The following is an 18,716-nucleotide window of genomic DNA, read 5'->3' on the forward strand; positions in this document are numbered from 1 at the left end:
AAAAAGGCGGGACGAGATAACACTGATATGGACAGCACATAGATAACAAGTCATTCTGGTTCGGCCATTTGTTGCAAGAATGGAACTTCATGTTGCAAATTCTAGATTTTAAAGTATGTTCAAAGAAGACAGTGTTCTAGAATTAAAGCAACAAATTTGCAACTATGTGATTCTTGAAAGTTGCTTTATTGTGGCATAAAATTGCTCTATAGCTTCTTGGCATGCATTGTTTAACAACGACAGCTCTGGTATAGTTTCCACTGACCTTTTTCAACATGTTCATCTTTTTTTTTCTTCTTTGGACCATTAAATTGCTTGCTGAAAGTGATGGGTAATTTGTAAGCGCAAGGCATGAAAAAATATAGTTTATATACAAGCTAATGATTATCATATTATGGCATATTGCGTCTAGATGTTTCCTGCAGAAACCAGTGTCGGCAATGCATGATTTGATCAGTCTCTATCAAGGACAAGATTCAAGACTGCATGGGCATGATTATATTCCCAAACAAGTACTTCCTTATAAAAACTTTTGTTTTAGCCTCAATCAGGGTTTGTTTAGCCAAGGCCCCACTGACTAGGCCTTATTTTTCAAGCCAAATTTTTCTGCACTATGAAGGAGGAAAATATTTTGACTGGCTCTTTGATTGGACAGAGTTGGTTCAATAGAATTTAGACGTGTGCTAATCAATGTGGGGTTTGTGAGTTGGATTCAGTCCTTGATTGGACAAACCAGAGTTTTGACTGCTGGAAGGAGTTAAAAACCAAAGAAGTCAAATATCAGTTTTTTTAGCCATTGGAGCTAAGTTTATAGGGGGCCTTATCTTATTGGAACCCACCCCTGGAAAAAAAAGGCTACATCCATGTGCTCCTTGACAAGGGGTTCAGAGTCTATGTAGCTGGTTAATTTCTTGGTCACCTCAAGTGGGTGGCTTGTCCACTCCGAAATAAGTTAGAAGAGATAATACAACAGGATTAGAACCAAAAAAAGACCGCTTTCACAAAAGGTTTAGAATGTAATTCTTTTATGGGACTACTATATATGTCAACCTCTTATCGTGAGTGAGACTTCTTGTATTTTGAGAATCTCACTTTTACAGAGATTGACGTATACTGCAATTTTCATAACTAAATGACTCAGGTTTTTATTTCTATTACATTAAAAGGAATCGAATCGTTAGCTTATTTGTATCGTAACTAATTACTTCACCCTCCGTATCGACTTGAATTAAATTTGGCAGATTGTGGGATATATTTTGGAGGGTTCTAAATTCTAATTCAATAAATTAAGGTTTGTAATAAACAAAAGAAGGCGGCCCTAAGCTTATCATTTGGAAATGACCCTCGAAGGCTAAAAGGCATCGTTTTCAAATCCCAGTCACATGCTTGCTCTCATGGCCAAATACCCCTCTCCTTTATTTAAACCCCTCCATCCCTCTCTCCCTCTCACACATCATTTCAAACATCTTCCATTTGCTTCTCTCTCTATCTCCAACTCCTCTTTGTCCAATCTTTTGATCCACATAGTTCAAAACAATTCATCCCACCACCACTTTCTTCATAAACCAAAACAGCACCATCTCCATTTTTTCTCACTGCTTTTGTTTTGTGCAACAAAATACTATTGGGCAACCAATATTTTCCATAACCTATCTCTCTCACCACCTATTGTCTTTCCAAAAGACAAACATACTTCTTCATCATGATGTATAATGGTACCTGTCATAACAACATACCCCAAATGGTTCCTCACTCATTTGACCAAGATGACCTTTTTGCTAGGAGATGCATTTGGGTGAATGGACCTGTTATAGTTGGGGCAGGTCCTTCAGGCCTAGCTGTTGGTGCTGGCCTTAAAGAACAGGGTGTCCCTTTCATTATCCTAGAAAGAGCCAATTGCATTGCTTCTCTTTGGCAAAAGCGCACATATGATCGGCTCAAGCTTCACCTCCCCAAGCAATTCTGCCAATTACCCAATTTCCCATTCCCAGAGGACTTCCCAGAATACCCCACTAAAAACCAGTTCATCAACTACCTAGAGTCCTATGCTCAACATTTTGACATCAGCCCCCAGTTCAATGAGACAGTCCAGTCTGCCAAGTATGATGAGACCTTTGGTCTGTGGAGGGTCAAGACCATTGTTTCAACAAGCAATTCAAACCCCGCTGCTGCGGAGGTTGAGTACATTTGCCGGTGGCTCGTGGTGGCCACCGGAGAGAACGCAGAGAAAGTAGTGCCAGAATTCGAAGGCTTGGAAGAGTTTGGTGGCAATGTCATGCATGTTTGTGACTACAAATCTGGCGTGGCTTACCGTGGTAAGCAAGTACTAGTTGTTGGCTGTGGAAATTCAGGCATGGAAGTCTCTCTTGATCTTTGCAATCACAATGCAAGCCCTTCAATGGTGGTTCGGAGTTCGGTAAGTAAAGAAATTTCACAAATTCTGTCCTGAATTCAAATCTCATGGACGACAGTTTTTGAATAAAAGTATCATGTTATCTATTAGTAAAAATTCAAAGTTCAAACTTGGACTTAAATCTGTTATTCTTTTCTGTTTTTGGTCTCACAGGTTCATGTCTTGCCAAGGGAAATTTGTGGAAAGTCAACATTTGGATTAGCAGTTTTGTTGATGAAATGGCTACCACTTTGGCTTGCTGATAAGATATTGCTGATACTGGCATGGCTAATATTTGGAAATCTTGAAAAATATGGTCTTAGAAGACCATCTTTAGGGCCATTGGAACTCAAGAACATTTCAGGGAAGACCCCTGTGTTGGATATTGGTGCCTTACAGAAAATAAGATCTGGTGAGATCAAGGTGGTCCCTGGAATCAAGAGGTTTTCTCATGGTAGAGTTGAACTTGTTGATGGACAAAATCTTGAGATTGATTCTGTCATTTTGGCAACTGGGTATCGCAGCAATGTTCCTTCATGGCTCAAGGTCAGAACTAAATTTTATTACAATATTTCCATCTCAATGTGTTTGGTTTGGAAGCTTCTATTTTTCAATCACTGTGACAGTTATGGCAGTTTTTTTTTTCTTCCTCTGTTTCTCTCCCTCTCCCTCTATTATTATATTTTTTTGTTAGCTTCCTTCTTCAGAATTTGATGTCTTGGTTGTCAGATTTTTTTTGTAATGATTTTGTCTTTTTCATTACCAAGATCTGGTAGAAGAGAGTTATTTATTTAAAATGAGGATCCAAATCCAAAATTATATTATTGGAGAAGTTTTCTTATCCACTTTACCTGAAATTTTCTTTTTCATACAAGTTGATTTTGTATTTATGTCTTACTGTTTTGGTATTTATTACCATGTTTCTTTAAATGGAAAAGTTAAGGTTTAGATAAGTCTCCTCAGTATTTCTAAAGTTGGATGGTCTTGAAACTAAAATTTTCCTGGAATGTTGTGCAGGAAAATGAATTCTTTTCAAGAGAAGGAATTCCCAAGAATTCATTCCCAAATGGGTGGAAAGGGAAAGGTGGGCTTTACGCAGTTGGGTTCACAAGGAGAGGACTATCTGGAGCCTCACTAGATGCCATGGGAGTCTCACAGGACATTGCCAAGAGCTGGAAAGAAGAAACCAAGCAGAAGAGGAAATCTGTTGCAGCTAGACATCGCAGATGCATTTCACATTTCTAAAATTTCAGAGTCACCAAATTATTTTTTAGTTTTTTTTCTTTTTTTTATGTGTATAATTTGGTGACTGGTCCACCAAAACTGGGATCAGTTTTGTGTAGAAAATAATGTAGAATACAGAAAGGTAGCCCTCTCCTGTAGAAAACCTAACACATCAAAAATAATTGGACATAAATTTGTCAAAGGAAGATGAGGCTTATTCTTTATTTCCTATGGAATCTTGTATTCAAATTTATTAATAATAATCCAATTCCCAGTCAAATGAATGAGATTCTCTCTCTCCCTCTCTCTCTCTCTCTCTCTCTCTACATATATATATATATACACACACACACAGCACACAAGTTCTTTTTTGGTTTTGGTTAAGTTGAAGTTGGCCCACTAGTCATAACTATAATTGATGGGCTCTCCTCTCTCAACCCAAGCTGGCCCACCAAGGGCCCAATAAATGATGTGGGCCCCTGGTCCACCACTTTCCAACATCACAAATCTATTCAAAAAGATTCTGACTGTGTCTGAACTTTTCAGAAAGAAATAGGTCTCCTCCCCATGTTGCCTTGCACATGGATAGAACCTAGAAGGATATACAATTCTTGGGGTTTTCAACATTGGCATGAAACTTCAAATACTTGTTTCGTGCCCAAATCAAACACAATTTTCACAGCTAGAATTATTGCGTCAGAAGTTTAAAATAGCATGATCATATAACAATGTTTTACCAGGTATAACCAAATATAAAAATGAAAAAACTGTATTTATAGGATAGTTTAATGTATAAGCCAACTCTACTTCCAAAGCTTTTTTGAAAAAGTGCTTTCTAAATACTCCAATCCTCACAATCCTCTCTGGGGTCAAAATTCAAGAGTTGTTCTATGGTGATGGTGCGTGCTATAGATGTGGACTTTCGTATTAGTAACTTCACTTAAGTTTAATGAAATAATCCTATGACTAATATGAAGGTTCACATGAAGAATCCATATATAGCGCCCTCACTAAATAATTTCTGCCAAAACTCAAAACTCGAACCAACCTCTATTTCCCCTTTGAAAAAAAGTCCAACTGCCAAAACCCATTGGATAGTATGCAAATGTAGTTTTGGGTTAGCAACCCTTCCTAAATCATTGAAAAGGATTGGGGTAAACCCCTTTTCACTTCTATCCAACTAATATCAGCCAAAAGTTTCCTTTTGCTTCTCTGATTAGCACGATATGCTTCTTTTAATACCAAAATTACTTTTTTCTCAGAATGATGTGTTTGTGTGTGTGTTTTTTTTCGTCAGTACAGAATGATGTGTTGTAAGTAGGAAAAGACAACCCATATGAGTCCCCATGCTGTTTCTTCACCACCACAAACTCAAATATTGTAAAGAAAGAAAACCAATTCAATTCTTCAAGTGCATGCTGTTTGTGGCTCTCTCTTTCCAAGCATAAAGAAGCAAAGCTTGTCTACTTAAAGTTGCAGCATTTTGAGCCTACAAAATGAATTCCACAACTGCACTTTTGTCAATTCTCACTGGGTTTTCTAAGGTTCTCATTAGCCCACCCTGCTATCCACAATGAAAACCACATGGGGAGGCTACCACCCATATCCTTCCCTACTTCCACCACCCGAGATATTTTTTTAAAAGAAAGAAAAAAAAGCCCATTCCTTCATGTTTTCATGCAGATACATTCCTTTCGCTGTCTTACTGCTTTTGGACCATAACCTCGTACTTAATTAGGTCTCTGCATTCAATTATGCATGGCATCCATGTATGTGTTGAAGGTTCAGTTTGAGAACTCTAAATGAATTCATTCCTCTACGGTCGGTTTGACTGATCTTTGACTACCATACATTAGGTTTGTACATAAGATTAATGCCCAGTCATTTTTGTGCACACCTTCTCATTTAATTTTCATTTGCTTGTTTTTGCTTAAAATGAGCTTTGAGGTTTAGAAATAAATAAATGAGTATATAACGACGTGAAAAATAACAAGTCTAATAATTCCCTAAACCCAAAACCCTAAACCTCCAAGACAAACTGTACATTAAACTGTTTGTTTTTCCAAAATTTAGTCTCAGCCAATTTTCTTGACTTCATTATTTTATCTGATCTTGACTTTTCTCCTCGGTTGAGCAGAAGCTTTCCATCATCAATTTGACTTCAACAGTAGAATTCTTGGCTTGGAATCAATTACCTATGATCATAGCAAACATATATGTCAACCTGAGAAGACCTAGGAATTGATCGATACGTAATTGGTTCTATATATATTTACAGAAAAGATTAAGGACAACATTCGGTGTACCTTGAAGTGCCCTCTTTATCATCTGCATTTCACCAGCTAATGCAGTCACTTGTTGGAAAGAATCCGATCGATTTCACCATTCTTATTGTAGGTATCCACAATCTTCTTTGCATATGAAGGCATATGCTGATCAGCTCTGCATGGTTCAGCTCTACTCTACTATCAGGTAACACATTGAAAGTTGCACCTTTGTTTTCCCCATATTCGGTTTACATACAGGTAGTTCCTGATGGTATGGTAATCGAGTGAATAACGAGAAAATTCCAGACCCTTTGGGCCAATCTGTTCAACAAGAACCAAGTCATAAAATAAAAGTTTGCATATAATTTTATAATTCTTAGATGCATCAATCAGAGTCCTTACCAAGTTTAGCAAGAAAGCAATCACATTGCCAACAAACTTTGGGGCAGGTTCAGGACCCTTTCCTGAGAAACAAGATTGTAAAAACAATGGTAAGCAGCATATATTTCGCGAGTCCTCCAGAAATTCAGATGAGCTATAGCCTACATTACAAACCAAATGATTTTCAAGAAAAATGAAGCATATTTTCTTCAGAAGATAGAGTCTAATACAGCAAAATGATAAACATTTCTATTCTTGATCCCCTCAAGGGGAGGTCCTATTCCCTGAATACACCAATAAAAAGTATCACAAAGAAGGTACAGCATGTACCCCACTTAGCATTATCATATGCCTTAACAGTCTCCATGACAAATGGTTGGCCATGCTTAGAATAATTCGTGCAAAGGAAACTATGTCCTATAAACATTAAATTTCAAATTGCAAAAATACAGAGAAAGAGAAATAGGATAGGATCAAGGGTTTTACACTGCTAGTTGTTGGAGTAACCTCCAAAAGATTATCAACCAGACTGAGCATCTCTCTTCCACGTTCATTTCTACCATTTGAAGGCAAGAAAAAAATAGAAATCTTTATTTATTTCTTTCCTTTACCACCAAAGTAGAATAAAATATTGCAATAGCACAATGATAAACAATAAGCACAACGAAAAGCTGCACACAGAGTCTGAGCACCGATATTACCTTACTGTAACATACTGTGGATGTTGAGTCATGCTGATTCCAGAATATTTTGGCACGCCCATGTATCCCACAACTAAATCCTGAAATAGGTGAGTGAGAGACATGTGAGAACCTTTATACTACTAACACTAAGTTATGCTTGTTTCAGTAGATAATAAAAGCTTTGAATAATATGTCAGACCAAGGTGATGGTGACAAAATGTAACCATGATTCTTGCAATAGACTTGTAACTTTAATTAATTTTCACAAAGGTTATATGCACACACACACACAGACAGAGACAGAGAGAGAGAGAGAGAGAGAGAGAGAGAGAGAGAGAGAGAGTAGCAGTTGATTCCAAAAAATTGGAAATTCCTTGTTTTTGTTGAATTGCATTTTTCACGTCTAAATGAGCTTCCAAGTTTTAATTTGATCATCAAACGTAGTCCAGTTTCATGTACAAATACCTAGTTTCAAAGACTTTCATCTATCCTTGACATAAAAGTTTTCCTGCATTCCATAATAAGTTATCCTTCAAAAAGTCACGAAAGAGGAAATTGTTGACAATAAACCAATTGCTGAATTGAGACAGTACAAAGTCTCATAACTCTCCCTCTTTCCCTCTCCCTGGCCAAAAAAAAAAAAAAAAAAAAACTAAACAAAAAGAAAACAAAATACAAAGGCAATAAACTTAAGAAGAAATTTAGTATAAAAATACATGTTTATTTCTAGAAGTTAGTAAAAAATGAACTATTTTCAGCAGAAAGTGTTACTTACGCACTGTCTAACCAAAACATGCATGGGAACAATGAGATGCAACCAAAACTACACAAACCCCGAAAATAAGAAAATAGCATTCCTGTATCTTTGTAAAGATGAAAACTCACCGCTAAACCATTTGTATAGTCGAAACAACTGCAAGACAATAAAAATGGGACAGGTAAGAAAAATATATGACAGATAGAAACTATAGTATTTGATATATGTGGCATTTCTGTTTGTGAAATACGTCATCTAATTGTAAGTTACTTGTTGAATCGATCTGAGGGAATTCACAAATGAAAAGTTAATAAATTTGTAGCAGTACAGGTGGTGATGACAATGATACTACTGCGTTTCCAATATCAAGCATAGTCCCTGAATCTTATTGACTATAGCTTCGGGGACATCTGGTACAATTAGAATGAGAAGAGAAGATTACTGTGGGAACCGAATTAAATCAAAACCCTAGGTCAAATAATTCCTTCCATTTGGGGATTATTTGACCTAATTGGGAGTTACTCAATTTAATTGGGAGTTACCCAATTAAATGGGGAGTTACCTAATTAATTTGGGATTGATTTGATTTCTACCCCAATTAGGGATTTGATTTAAATCAAATAAATCAAATCTCGCCAAATCAGGGAGGAATAATTCCTTTCCATCTACGGAATTATTCCTCTGAAACCCTAGCCTCTGAGACCACTATAAATAAATGACAACACACAAAGGTTGAGGTATGTCTAAATTCCTACTGAAACTCTGCAGAAAATTCCTCTCAAACCCTAGACACCTCCACTCTCTCTCTCTCTCTCTCTCTCTCTCTCTCTCTCTCTCTCTCTCTTTCTTTTACACAAGGCTCCGCCCTCCCGGTTTACACCTTAAACACATCTCCGTACCCTAGTTAGCTACTGTTTTTCTTACAAACTCTTGAACTAATATAGGCATCGGAGGGCCTTTGGCCAACACCCCCTGAGTGTGGTCCTCTTATTTGTTCTATTTTGCAGGGAGAAAGAGGCGGCGAAGAAGAGAGGGGAATCTTTCCAATCGAATATTTTTGTAGAAAAATTTGCTCCCACAAATTGGTGCTTTCATTGAGAGCGCGAAATAATACTCAAAGTGTGCTCCAAATTCATTTTCCACACTTTGTTTCGAATAACCATGGTTGATACAAGACGTACGAAGAGTAACACCACCACGACGGGCCCGTCTCATGGTTTCGTGGTGGAAACCTCGCTACAACCGCACAGAATCGTGGCTGCCAACTCCTTGCAATCGCCTCCTAATGCTGTGCAGCCACCTCCAGCTGCTGCAAACAGCTGCATGAATTGCAGAACAGCCGCTACAGACAGCTGTTGGAATTGCAGAACAGCCGCCACATGCCTCGTGACCTCTACAGCCTTGCAACGGCACACGACAATTGCCGGAGCTGCTCTGCCACGTCATCCTGTTGGAGCTGCTCTGCCACGTCATCCTGGCGGAGCTGCTCGGCCGCGCCATTCTGCCGTGGGAACACATCAGCAGCCGGATTTGCTGCACAACCCCAAGGCTACTCTGACGTCATCCCAGTCTTGGAGCAGATCCATTCTCTCCCTCCTCTACAACCACACTTGACGTATGCACCCTTGTGCGCATCTAACGGAGCCCTAGCCCATGTCATTGAGCCCGATCCACAACTCTCTACCCGACCTACGCAGTCAAGTGGGCCTGAATTCACTGGTTGATCAACTCGCACAAGGGGTCGATAACCAAAACAATCTAATTGGTCAACTACTCAGGCAAATCAACTTGAATCAAAGCACTGACTTTAAAGCCTACGACGAGGAGAGAAGGATCTGTGAGTATACTGGTGAGCATTTTGAGGGATCTCAGACTAGTCAATCAGAGACAAACAGGCAGGGGAGAGAACGAGATAGTGCTGATGAGACGCAGACATCTGCAAGCCGTACTCTAAGCCGGTCGACGATCCATTCAAGATTGGGCTCACATGAGGCACGAGTCCGTGAACGATTGAGTGACAAATGCAACAACCGACGCTCACTAACCCGCTCGAGAACCAACTCGTGGCGACAACTTGTGGAGGAATCTTCGCAAGCTCAATCCACCAATCTGTCTCAAGGGCAGGGCAACTAGGAGGTCAACCTCTTCAAGTCGACGAGGAAGTCAACCATCCCTGCCTGGATCACGAGAGTGGCCAAAGTGATCAGCAAGCTATGCGCGCGGAGGACTTCGAGAAGCTCGTAAACGACCAACTTCGTAACTTAAAGATTGACAAAAATTTCGAAGATGCTTTACGCAGAGAGGTGGACCAAGCAAACTTTACGCCTTTTACTGCCAAAATCAAGCAGGCTGCTCCCCTAAAGAGATTCTCAACGCCTTTATTCACGCATTTCAAAGGGGATTCCGATCCCGAGAGCCCTCTAAAGCGCTTCAAAAGTGTTATGATCTTCTACAAGGCTAACGACGCGCTGATGTGCAAGGTGTCTGCAATGACCTTGCTAGGAGCAGCCCAAGACTGATTTCATACCCTGCCATCCGGGTCGATCAGCAGCTTCAAGGAGCTAGCTTACGTCTTCACCAAAGAATACACTTCTTACCGGACGATCAAGAAGAATCCTAACCACCTGTTCAACCTGCAGAAGAAGTACGATGAATCCCTCTGAGATTACATCAAGAGGTTCAAAGCAGAAAGGGCGAACATCATTGGATGTGACGACTGAATCTCGTCATCGACCTTCAAGAGAGGCTTACCAATTGAGTGTGAGCTGTATCGCTAGTTGACCATCTCTCCCTGCCGAACACTAGTAGAAGTCTTCTCGATAGCAGAGCGCTATGCACTTTGGGACGATGACCGGATCGCCGCAAAGAAAGCTGCCAGGCAAGCCGATCAACCGGTTAAGCAGGCAAGCCAAAGAAACAGCATGATAAAAGACAAGGATGGAGGCAAGCGCGGATTACAGCCTCATAGAGGTGCTCCAACAGCTAAGAGCTACACCAAGTTCACTATCCCGATACAGCAGATCCTAGCCCAAGTAAAGAACATTCCTTGGTTGACGAAACCATTGCCTTTGAACGGAAACCCAGCCAAGAAGGATACCAGTAGATACTGCGAATTTCATAAAGGGCACGGTCATTACACAAATGATTGTTTCGCCTGGAAAAAGCACCTCGAAGAACTGGTCAGAGACGGCCATTGCACGGAATTCATCGCAAGGGGGGCTATCCAGCAAATCAAAGATTGTGACGCAGCTGCTAACGAACCTCTACAAAAAAAGTCATACGGATCAGCACAATCCTAGTCAACTCTAAGAGCCCGAGCTGACCACCGAGGAGCAGAAGAGAAAGATCATGCAAGCGACAAGAGCAGGTCTCCCAAGCCGTCACCTGCTACCAAGTCATAGAGACGATCCTGGCATCATCTTTTAAGGGAATGAAGTTCCAAGACAATGGAATGCCCATCACCTTCGAAAGTACTATCCACGAAGCTCCTCGCTTACCAGCTTGGCTCCAAGCAAGCGGCGAACCCTTCCTCACATCCGTTGAAGACAAGTTACTTTTAATATTACCTCTACAACTCATCTCTTTAGTTCAATAAAACAATGTAGTCACACATACATCAATACAAGTTCAAGCTTTTCTTTCCAATGAAGTGTTCACAAATGCAATCGACACGTCTCCGGACATAGGTCAAACGAACCACTCTCCTCGACACGTCTCCGGACGTAGGCCAAACGGGCCACTCACCTCGACACATCTTCGAATGCAGGCCAAACGGGCCACTCTCCTCGATACATCTCCGGACATAGGCCAAACGGGCCACATTCATCAACACGTCTCCAGACGTAGGCCAAATGGGCCCCTCATTGACACGTCTCCAGATGTAGGCCAAACGAGCCACTCATCGACACGTCTCTGAACGTAGGCCAAACGGGCCACTCCTCAACACGTCTCCGGACGGAGGCCAAACGGGCCATTCTCCTCGACACATCTCCGGACGTAGGCCAAACGGGCCACACTCATCGACACGTCTTCGGACGTAAGCCAAACGGGCTATTCTCATTGACACATCTCCGGACGTAGGCTAAATGGGCCACTCTCATCGACACGTCTACAGACGTAGGCCAAACGAGCCACACTCATCAACACGTCTCCAGACGTAGGCCAAAAGGGCCACCCTCATTGACACGTCTCTGGATGTAGGCCAAACAGGCCACTCTCATCGACATGTCTCCGAATGTAGGCCAAACGAGCCACCCTCATTAACACGTCTCCAGGCGTAGGTCAAACAGGTCACTCATCCACACGTCTCCAAATGTAGACCAAACGGGTCACACTCATCGACACGTCACTGGACGTAGGCCAGACATGCCACAACCTAGAAACACTCAAGCAGTTCACAAGACACTATCACTGTGCGTATTGAAGTTAGAAAAAGCAACTAAAATTTCCATAGCAAGGTGACCAACCGACCGAGTTCAACAAAAAGACGGTCAAACATGACCAATTATTTTCAACAAGAAAGTAGACTACAAAAGTTGAGAAGAAATAAAGAAGTCTTCATTTACTCTGAGACGCCGGCAGGAAACACCTGATATAGCCACGCCTTCAGCAGCTCCACCTGCTTGCTCCGCTACATCTGCTGCCATCTTATCGGCTACGTCCGCCTCTGCTCCATCCTCTTCAGCTACCGCCTCTTCGGTCCCTTCCATGTTCACAACATTAACCTGCTCACTTTGCACAAGGAGCAAGTTCGAGCAGAGCGCCTTGACGTCACCATCTTTAATCGCATAGAAGGGAGCAGTCTCATTTGTGCAGTGCAAATAGCCCAACTTGTATGCATCTATGGTGGCTTCAAACTTGAATTTTTCAGCAGACTTGTGGTGAGCACAAAGTCTAACTAGAAGCTTGTCATAGCTAAAGGAGATTAGCATTCTTGCATTTGAGACAAAATAAGGCATCTTTTCGACTAACCAAGTCAGCAGCAGAAGAGTTAAGCTCAAAATCCTTTTCGGCAAGGGAGCTTTCGATATCATCGCCCTCAAAGTAGACGTCTTCTTCTCATAACAGGCCTGCTTGACAGAAAGCTTGCTGGTCAGTTCAGCCTTCTCTTTCTTCGGCTCACCTAGCTGAGTAGAAGAAGGGGCAACAACAGATGAATTCTGGATAGTCTCAGCAACAAAAACCAATCCTTTTTGAATCAGATGAAATGTCGCTTCCCTTTGTTTTTCCAATGAAAGACTCGAGAAAGTGCCAAGATCGCCGGCCTGACGGATGTGATCAACCAACTTAGCACAGGAGGACGGGTTTGATAGGAAGTTCATCTTGAGTAGATCAGACACGCATGCATCCCATGCAGGGCTAAACTTGTTCGTCTTGGGATCAACCGCCGACGCTGAAGAACCCTTAGCCCGGGCAAATGACACTCTCATCTTTTTAGCCTCCGCCAAACTCACCTCCAAAGGAGTCAATAACGCTGAATCAACTCCACGCTTGACTGCCCGTGATTCAGCAGCTGGATCGTGAGCAGACCTCCCAGTTCGATCTCCATCCTTCGACTGATGGAGGCGACCTGAACTTCAAAGAAGAACATCTGCATCTCTTTGCCTCTTAGCAGGTGAGCTAGACAACGCATAAACTATTTCAAGAAACAGATCATTGTCTTCAAGTTTGTTAGCAGGAGACTCGGGTAGAACACCCCGAACACTGCGCATACCACCAACTTTCCTGCTATCTGCACCAACGAGATGTTTGACCCTGACAGATGATGATGGAACAGACTCCACTTGAGTCTTTTCAGCAGAAGGGAGCTTTGGCTTCTTTCTCAATGGAGACACATTCTTCACACGCGAAGAAGTAGGTTCATCTCTTGAAGACTTGGCAACAACCTTCTTTTTTGAGGGGGGTTCTGGCAAAACACTCATCTTGCCTAGCCGGCAGATCATCAGAGTCTAGGCTATTCTGCTTTCACCTTTTAACATCTTGGGCAGGGGGCAGACCACCGACTTCCTCCCGATACTCGCTCAACTGGCGCGGCTCGCAACTCATGAGGCCAAGCACACTCCAGCCTAGACCTGCGTCAATAGGGAGCAGCTGGTCCACTTGCGTGCACCTACTCCACCATGGTTGCTGCTCCCTATTGCCGACTTTCCCTCAGCTAGACCTCGTCGCAAAAAAGAACTACACGTGCTCAACTTATCTTGGGATGTACGGTGACTCCTTTCTTCGACGAGCAGTACAAATTCTCCAAGATCTCTCTCAAACTAGAAAGTAGAGAAGTTAAGTTTGCAATGTGAAGAAGAGTGAAGAGAAGCCCTGCACTTATACAGGATGGGAATCCTAGGTCAGCAAGGAATCTAAAACCCATTCCAACTGGGTGTTCAGAAAATTAGCAAGTCAAATACCTCCTCCGCTCAAGAGCCCAAATCCAAGGAGGAAGCCCAGTTACAGCTGGATAGCCCATAAGATAATTCATATATCCTACATGCCACCACGCGCCATGTAGAATCTGAGGGGCATTTGTGGGAACCGAATTAAATCAAAACCCCAGGTCAAATAATTCCTTCCATTTGGGGATTATTTGACCTAATTGGGAGTTACTCAATTTAATTGGGAGTTACCCAATTAAATGGGGAGTTACCTAATTAATTTGGGATTGATTTGATTCCTACCCTAATTAGGGATTTGATGTAAATCAAATAAATCAAATCCCTAATTAATCAAATCTCACCAAATCAAGGAGGAATAATTCCTTTCCATCTACGGAATTATTCCTCTGAAACCCTAGCCTCCGAGACCACTATAAATAAATGGCAACACACAAGGGTTGAGGTACGTCTAAATTCCTACTGAAACTCTGTAGAAAATTCCTCTCAAACCCTAAACACCTCCTCTCTCTCTCTCTCTCTCTCTCTCTCTCTCTCACATAAGGCTCCGGCCGCCCGGTTTACACCTTAAACACATCTCCGTATCCTAGTTAGCTAGTGTTTTTCTTACAAACTCTTGAACTAATATAGGCATTGGAGGGCCTTTGGCCAACACCCCCCGAGTGTGGTCCTCTTATTTGTTCTATTTTGCCGGGAGAAAGAGGCGGCGAAGAAGAGAGAGGAATTTTTCCAATCGAATATTCTCGTGGGGAAATTTGCTCCTACAATTACCATGTATTTAACGACTCTCTCCTAAAGCCTAAAAAGCATCTATAAAGTTCAACGCATGTGCACACAATGCTTTTGATAGTGTCAATGTGTGTTGATTGTGTGTGTGTGTGTGTGTGTGTGTGTGTGTGTGTGTGTGTGTGTGAGAGAGAGAGAGAGAGAGAGAGAGAGAGAGAGAGAGAGAGAGAGAGAGAGAGAGAGAGAGAGAGAGCAATTGTTTATCTTTCCTTTTCTTTCAATAGCATGATAAATGTTCATCCACTGCAATCTTATCCTCAAGGTTGCTAGTCCTATTTAGTTCCTGATGTTCTTTCTTAATATCTAAAGGTATGTCTACAGCAATTTCAGAAATGAACTTTCCTTGACCAAAACTGTCAATCATACCTTCTAGTTGTTGAATCTAATTCACATAAAAAAATTCAAAAACTACTAAGTATTACAAAGAAAAGGACAAACATTACCTATAACAACCAACTCATTTGCTGGCAGAGAGAAATACGGAACCTGCTTTAGTTGAAATATGAAATGAGATGAGGTAGCATGAATGGGAGAGTAAATACCAAACTGAACATAAAAGGACCACTTTTACCTCTTCAATATGACCATCCAAATGCTTCAAGTGAACCTATCAAGAGGACAGGAATAAAATTTAAGAAACAATATAGCCAACTAGCCTGTTAAGAAATGCTCACACCAGGAATAGTTGGCATATAACAAAAGATAAAACAATTAGTGTCCATTTTACTATCATAAGCATATAATCTAAAACAGATGTAAGCCTGCCAGACCGCACCACTAAATTATTATAAAAATAAGATAAAAGTATCCATGAAATCTTTCAGAGTCAAAAGCCCAATCCCACAGCACTCATCCAAGGTTGATCCCCTTTTTCGAAACAAGAATATTGCTAGAAGTGTCAAACAAAGGGTGTGCAATGGCACACATGACCACCTTGAAACATTCCTCAGACCTTGGGCTCTTTTAATAATTGAAATAAGTACCTTTTATGATAACGCATCCAAATCCTGTACTGTATAAGAGACCAAATACTCAATCGCCACAAAATGTACAAAAAGAAGAGCAAACCGTGTAATTAATGAAAAACTGTCTCTGGTTCACTACTTGCTGCCTTTAAAAACTTATCAAGCCCTTCTCGAGTCCCATTGTCCACTGTCAAACAAGAGCATCAGTACTTAAACAAATTACATTACTTGTTACTGATGTCATTTACTAGAACAAGGGCATTACATATTTAATAAATAATGATGCTGCGGTTGATGATATGATGATTATAATTATAGAGATTATAGTGGTTCATCTATGCCATGTTTAACATGATATCATGGCAATTATATATATATATTCTTTCCTCTGGGGCCTTTAGTAGTAGACATAAGTAAACTTGATGGCTAGACTACTTATCAAAATCGAGAAACATAAAAAATAAAAATAAAAATAATGCATAAGGCTTTTACAAACCGCAATTTGTGCCTAACACATAAAGCTCGTCCAAATTTAAATGGTGCTCCACAGATGGTAACTGCAGTTTAAGAAATTACTCTGCATTACAATAGTACAAGTCACAACAGAGAAGGATTGAAAGTAGAACTTGCAAGATTATATTATAAATGCTACCTTGCACCTGGCAACCCACACCACAGAATAGAAGTTTCTTTACACCTGCAGCCTGTTTTACAGGAAAGGCACACTTGTGTCAGTAAAACTCATAAGAAACGTGCAATTTTGTGACAAGGAGCAGTGTAGAATAAACAACTAAGGAGTAGGAAGAAGTACAAACTTTTCACTCAAAAGCAATACCAACAATTGAGATTTAAGCTCCATAAAAGGATGGTCCATCACCTAAAGGACAGAAAAGTCCCAAACAAAAAACCCAGACCACAAAGGACGGTATGCTCTTATCGGCTAGAACTTCCGCTGGTGTCCTTTTGAGAACGGGATAAAGAGAAATGACATAATGAGGATGGAATAACAATAACCAGAAACAAAATTGTCATAAAATGGTAGAAGAATTTCATCTGAGGAACCTGTTTTTCTCCCTCTACCATGAACTACAGGTTCCAAGCCCTGAATGGGAAAACAAGAGTACATGAATGCTGGAATATCAAAGAAACAACTTGAGTTCTATTCAATTAACCAACAAGGCTAGCTTACAATAAAGTATAAAAATCCAAAGCTATGTAGTTCCACAAGTCTAGATGATGATTTAGTTAAATATGAAAAGAAAACTAATAGTAATAATAATAATGAATTCTAATGACAACATTGGTTGTAGTTCCACAAAGAAACAACATTGGTTGAAGTAAAAATTTGGTCTGGCAGCACCTCTAACTTGAATTTCGAGAATCAAGACTGATGAATAAAATGGAAATCATGCATGGCAATGGATCATTAAAAAAATTAGATTTTGAACCAAAATTGAAGTTCGATCACTCCACTGCACTTCATATAAGCACTTCAAATGTCCACATCCGGTGTTTGGTACATGATATTAGAGAACTCGAGCATTTACTGTGCTCTAAATCAGTATTTAAGAGTAAAAATTCAATGAAAGTATGAAAAATTTGGAGAGGAACAAGAACTTACTTCAATCTTAGACATTCCATCTCCTAAGAAAGCACAGGCTTCCTTGAAATGGGCAATGTAATATGTGTCGCACAACCCGCAACGACTACCAAAAGACAAGATATAGCAAATAAAGGAATAAATAAAAATTCAAACTTTAAATGCAAAAATTCAAATTTATAAAAAGTAAAAGTGGGGTAATGAAAGGATCTGAAAGAGCTTCAAAAATGAACCTGCAGTGATCTTTAGCCGGGTAAGTGCCACCAGGAGGAATGGGTCTGGAGCGTTGCCTCCAGTCCTCTCTCAGCTTCACTGACTTTGAGTTGGGTTTTCCATATGTTCCACCACATAACACAACACAAACTTTGCTGTGAAACAAACACACAGATAACAAACAGAGGCTCACACAAAGAGTTTTGGGGGGTACCTTTAGAGGAAGAGGAAGAGGAAGATGAAGATGAGGAAACAATGGAGAGTGAGAGACGAAGGGAAGAGAGCTTGGCAATTAGAGAACACATTCCAGCTGAGAGAAACCCCAAGCCAACAGTAATGCAACTGAAACAGAGTGAGAGTGACTACAATGTGCTGAGGCTGTGTGAACCACCTATTTCTTTCTAACAGTCTGCCATGGTGCTTTATAAGATTTGGTCACTCGTGTGACCGGGTGCACCTGGTTCGAACCAAAGTCTAAAAATATCCATAGTTTTGGAAATATCGGTAGTTCAAAAGCACGGATATTTCGATATCGATAAAAATTGAATAAAAACCACGAAAATTGTAAGCAAAACTTGAAATTTTTTCTTCAAAAGTTGGAGGATTTTTATTTAGTCAATTATCTATTACTTTATCATAAAACATTGGAAGGATATGCATTGCATGATGTGTTTAACTGATTTAAGTTGATTATATAGCAAGCTGACAAATACTCCAAGCGTAGAAAATATGTAATAATTAATTAAAGAAGATTAAACACACCATAATCAATGCTATACATTGCATGGTAAGATGCATGAGTGACTTAGTACCACATATAGTTTGTATAAGATTCAAATTTGAGTTATTTACACTATCAACTCCTGAGGTTTTCGGTTTTGTCACAAAACTCCTTGAGGTTTTAGAAATTATAAGAACACCCCTGAGATTTTAAATTGTTTTCACAAAACTCATTTTCATTGATTTTTCATCCAAAGATTGATAATGTTATACACACAAAAATTTCCAAATGACAAAGTTGGCATTTGAGATTAGATTGCATATACTTCATTGAGGTTAATTTTG

General features: G+C 40.4%; 2 protein-coding genes and 1 long non-coding RNA gene across 3 annotated transcripts; 1 reads left to right on the forward strand and 2 right to left on the reverse strand.

The window, feature by feature from the left end:
* LOC18791863 (probable indole-3-pyruvate monooxygenase YUCCA3) lies at positions 1,742-3,890 on the forward strand. Its single transcript, XM_007224965.2, has 3 exons — positions 1,742-2,416; positions 2,567-2,938; positions 3,410-3,890. The coding sequence occupies exons 1-3, from the start codon at positions 1,742-1,744 to the stop codon at positions 3,635-3,637; spliced, it is 1,275 nt and encodes a 424-aa protein (XP_007225027.1). The 3' UTR covers positions 3,638-3,890.
* Positions 5,540-7,591, reverse strand: LOC18791432. Its single transcript, XR_002269954.1, has 7 exons — positions 7,413-7,591; positions 6,966-7,045; positions 6,751-6,820; positions 6,286-6,347; positions 6,110-6,204; positions 5,923-6,058; positions 5,540-5,811 (listed from the first exon to the last, which is right to left on the reverse strand). It is a non-coding gene; the product is annotated as an uncharacterized LOC18791432 (long non-coding RNA).
* LOC109946679 (7-hydroxymethyl chlorophyll a reductase, chloroplastic-like) lies at positions 15,091-18,026 on the reverse strand. Its single transcript, XM_020555215.1, has 9 exons — positions 17,866-18,026; positions 17,672-17,774; positions 17,460-17,544; positions 16,786-16,940; positions 16,491-16,497; positions 16,335-16,395; positions 15,961-16,025; positions 15,445-15,480; positions 15,091-15,255 (listed from the first exon to the last, which is right to left on the reverse strand). The coding sequence occupies exons 1-9, from the start codon at positions 17,954-17,956 to the stop codon at positions 15,091-15,093; spliced, it is 768 nt and encodes a 255-aa protein (XP_020410804.1). The 5' UTR covers positions 17,957-18,026.

Source organism: Prunus persica, chromosome G1 (assembly GCF_000346465.2).
Source record: "Prunus persica cultivar Lovell chromosome G1, Prunus_persica_NCBIv2, whole genome shotgun sequence".
In the NCBI taxonomy this organism is placed as follows: domain Eukaryota; kingdom Viridiplantae; phylum Streptophyta; class Magnoliopsida; order Rosales; family Rosaceae; genus Prunus; species Prunus persica.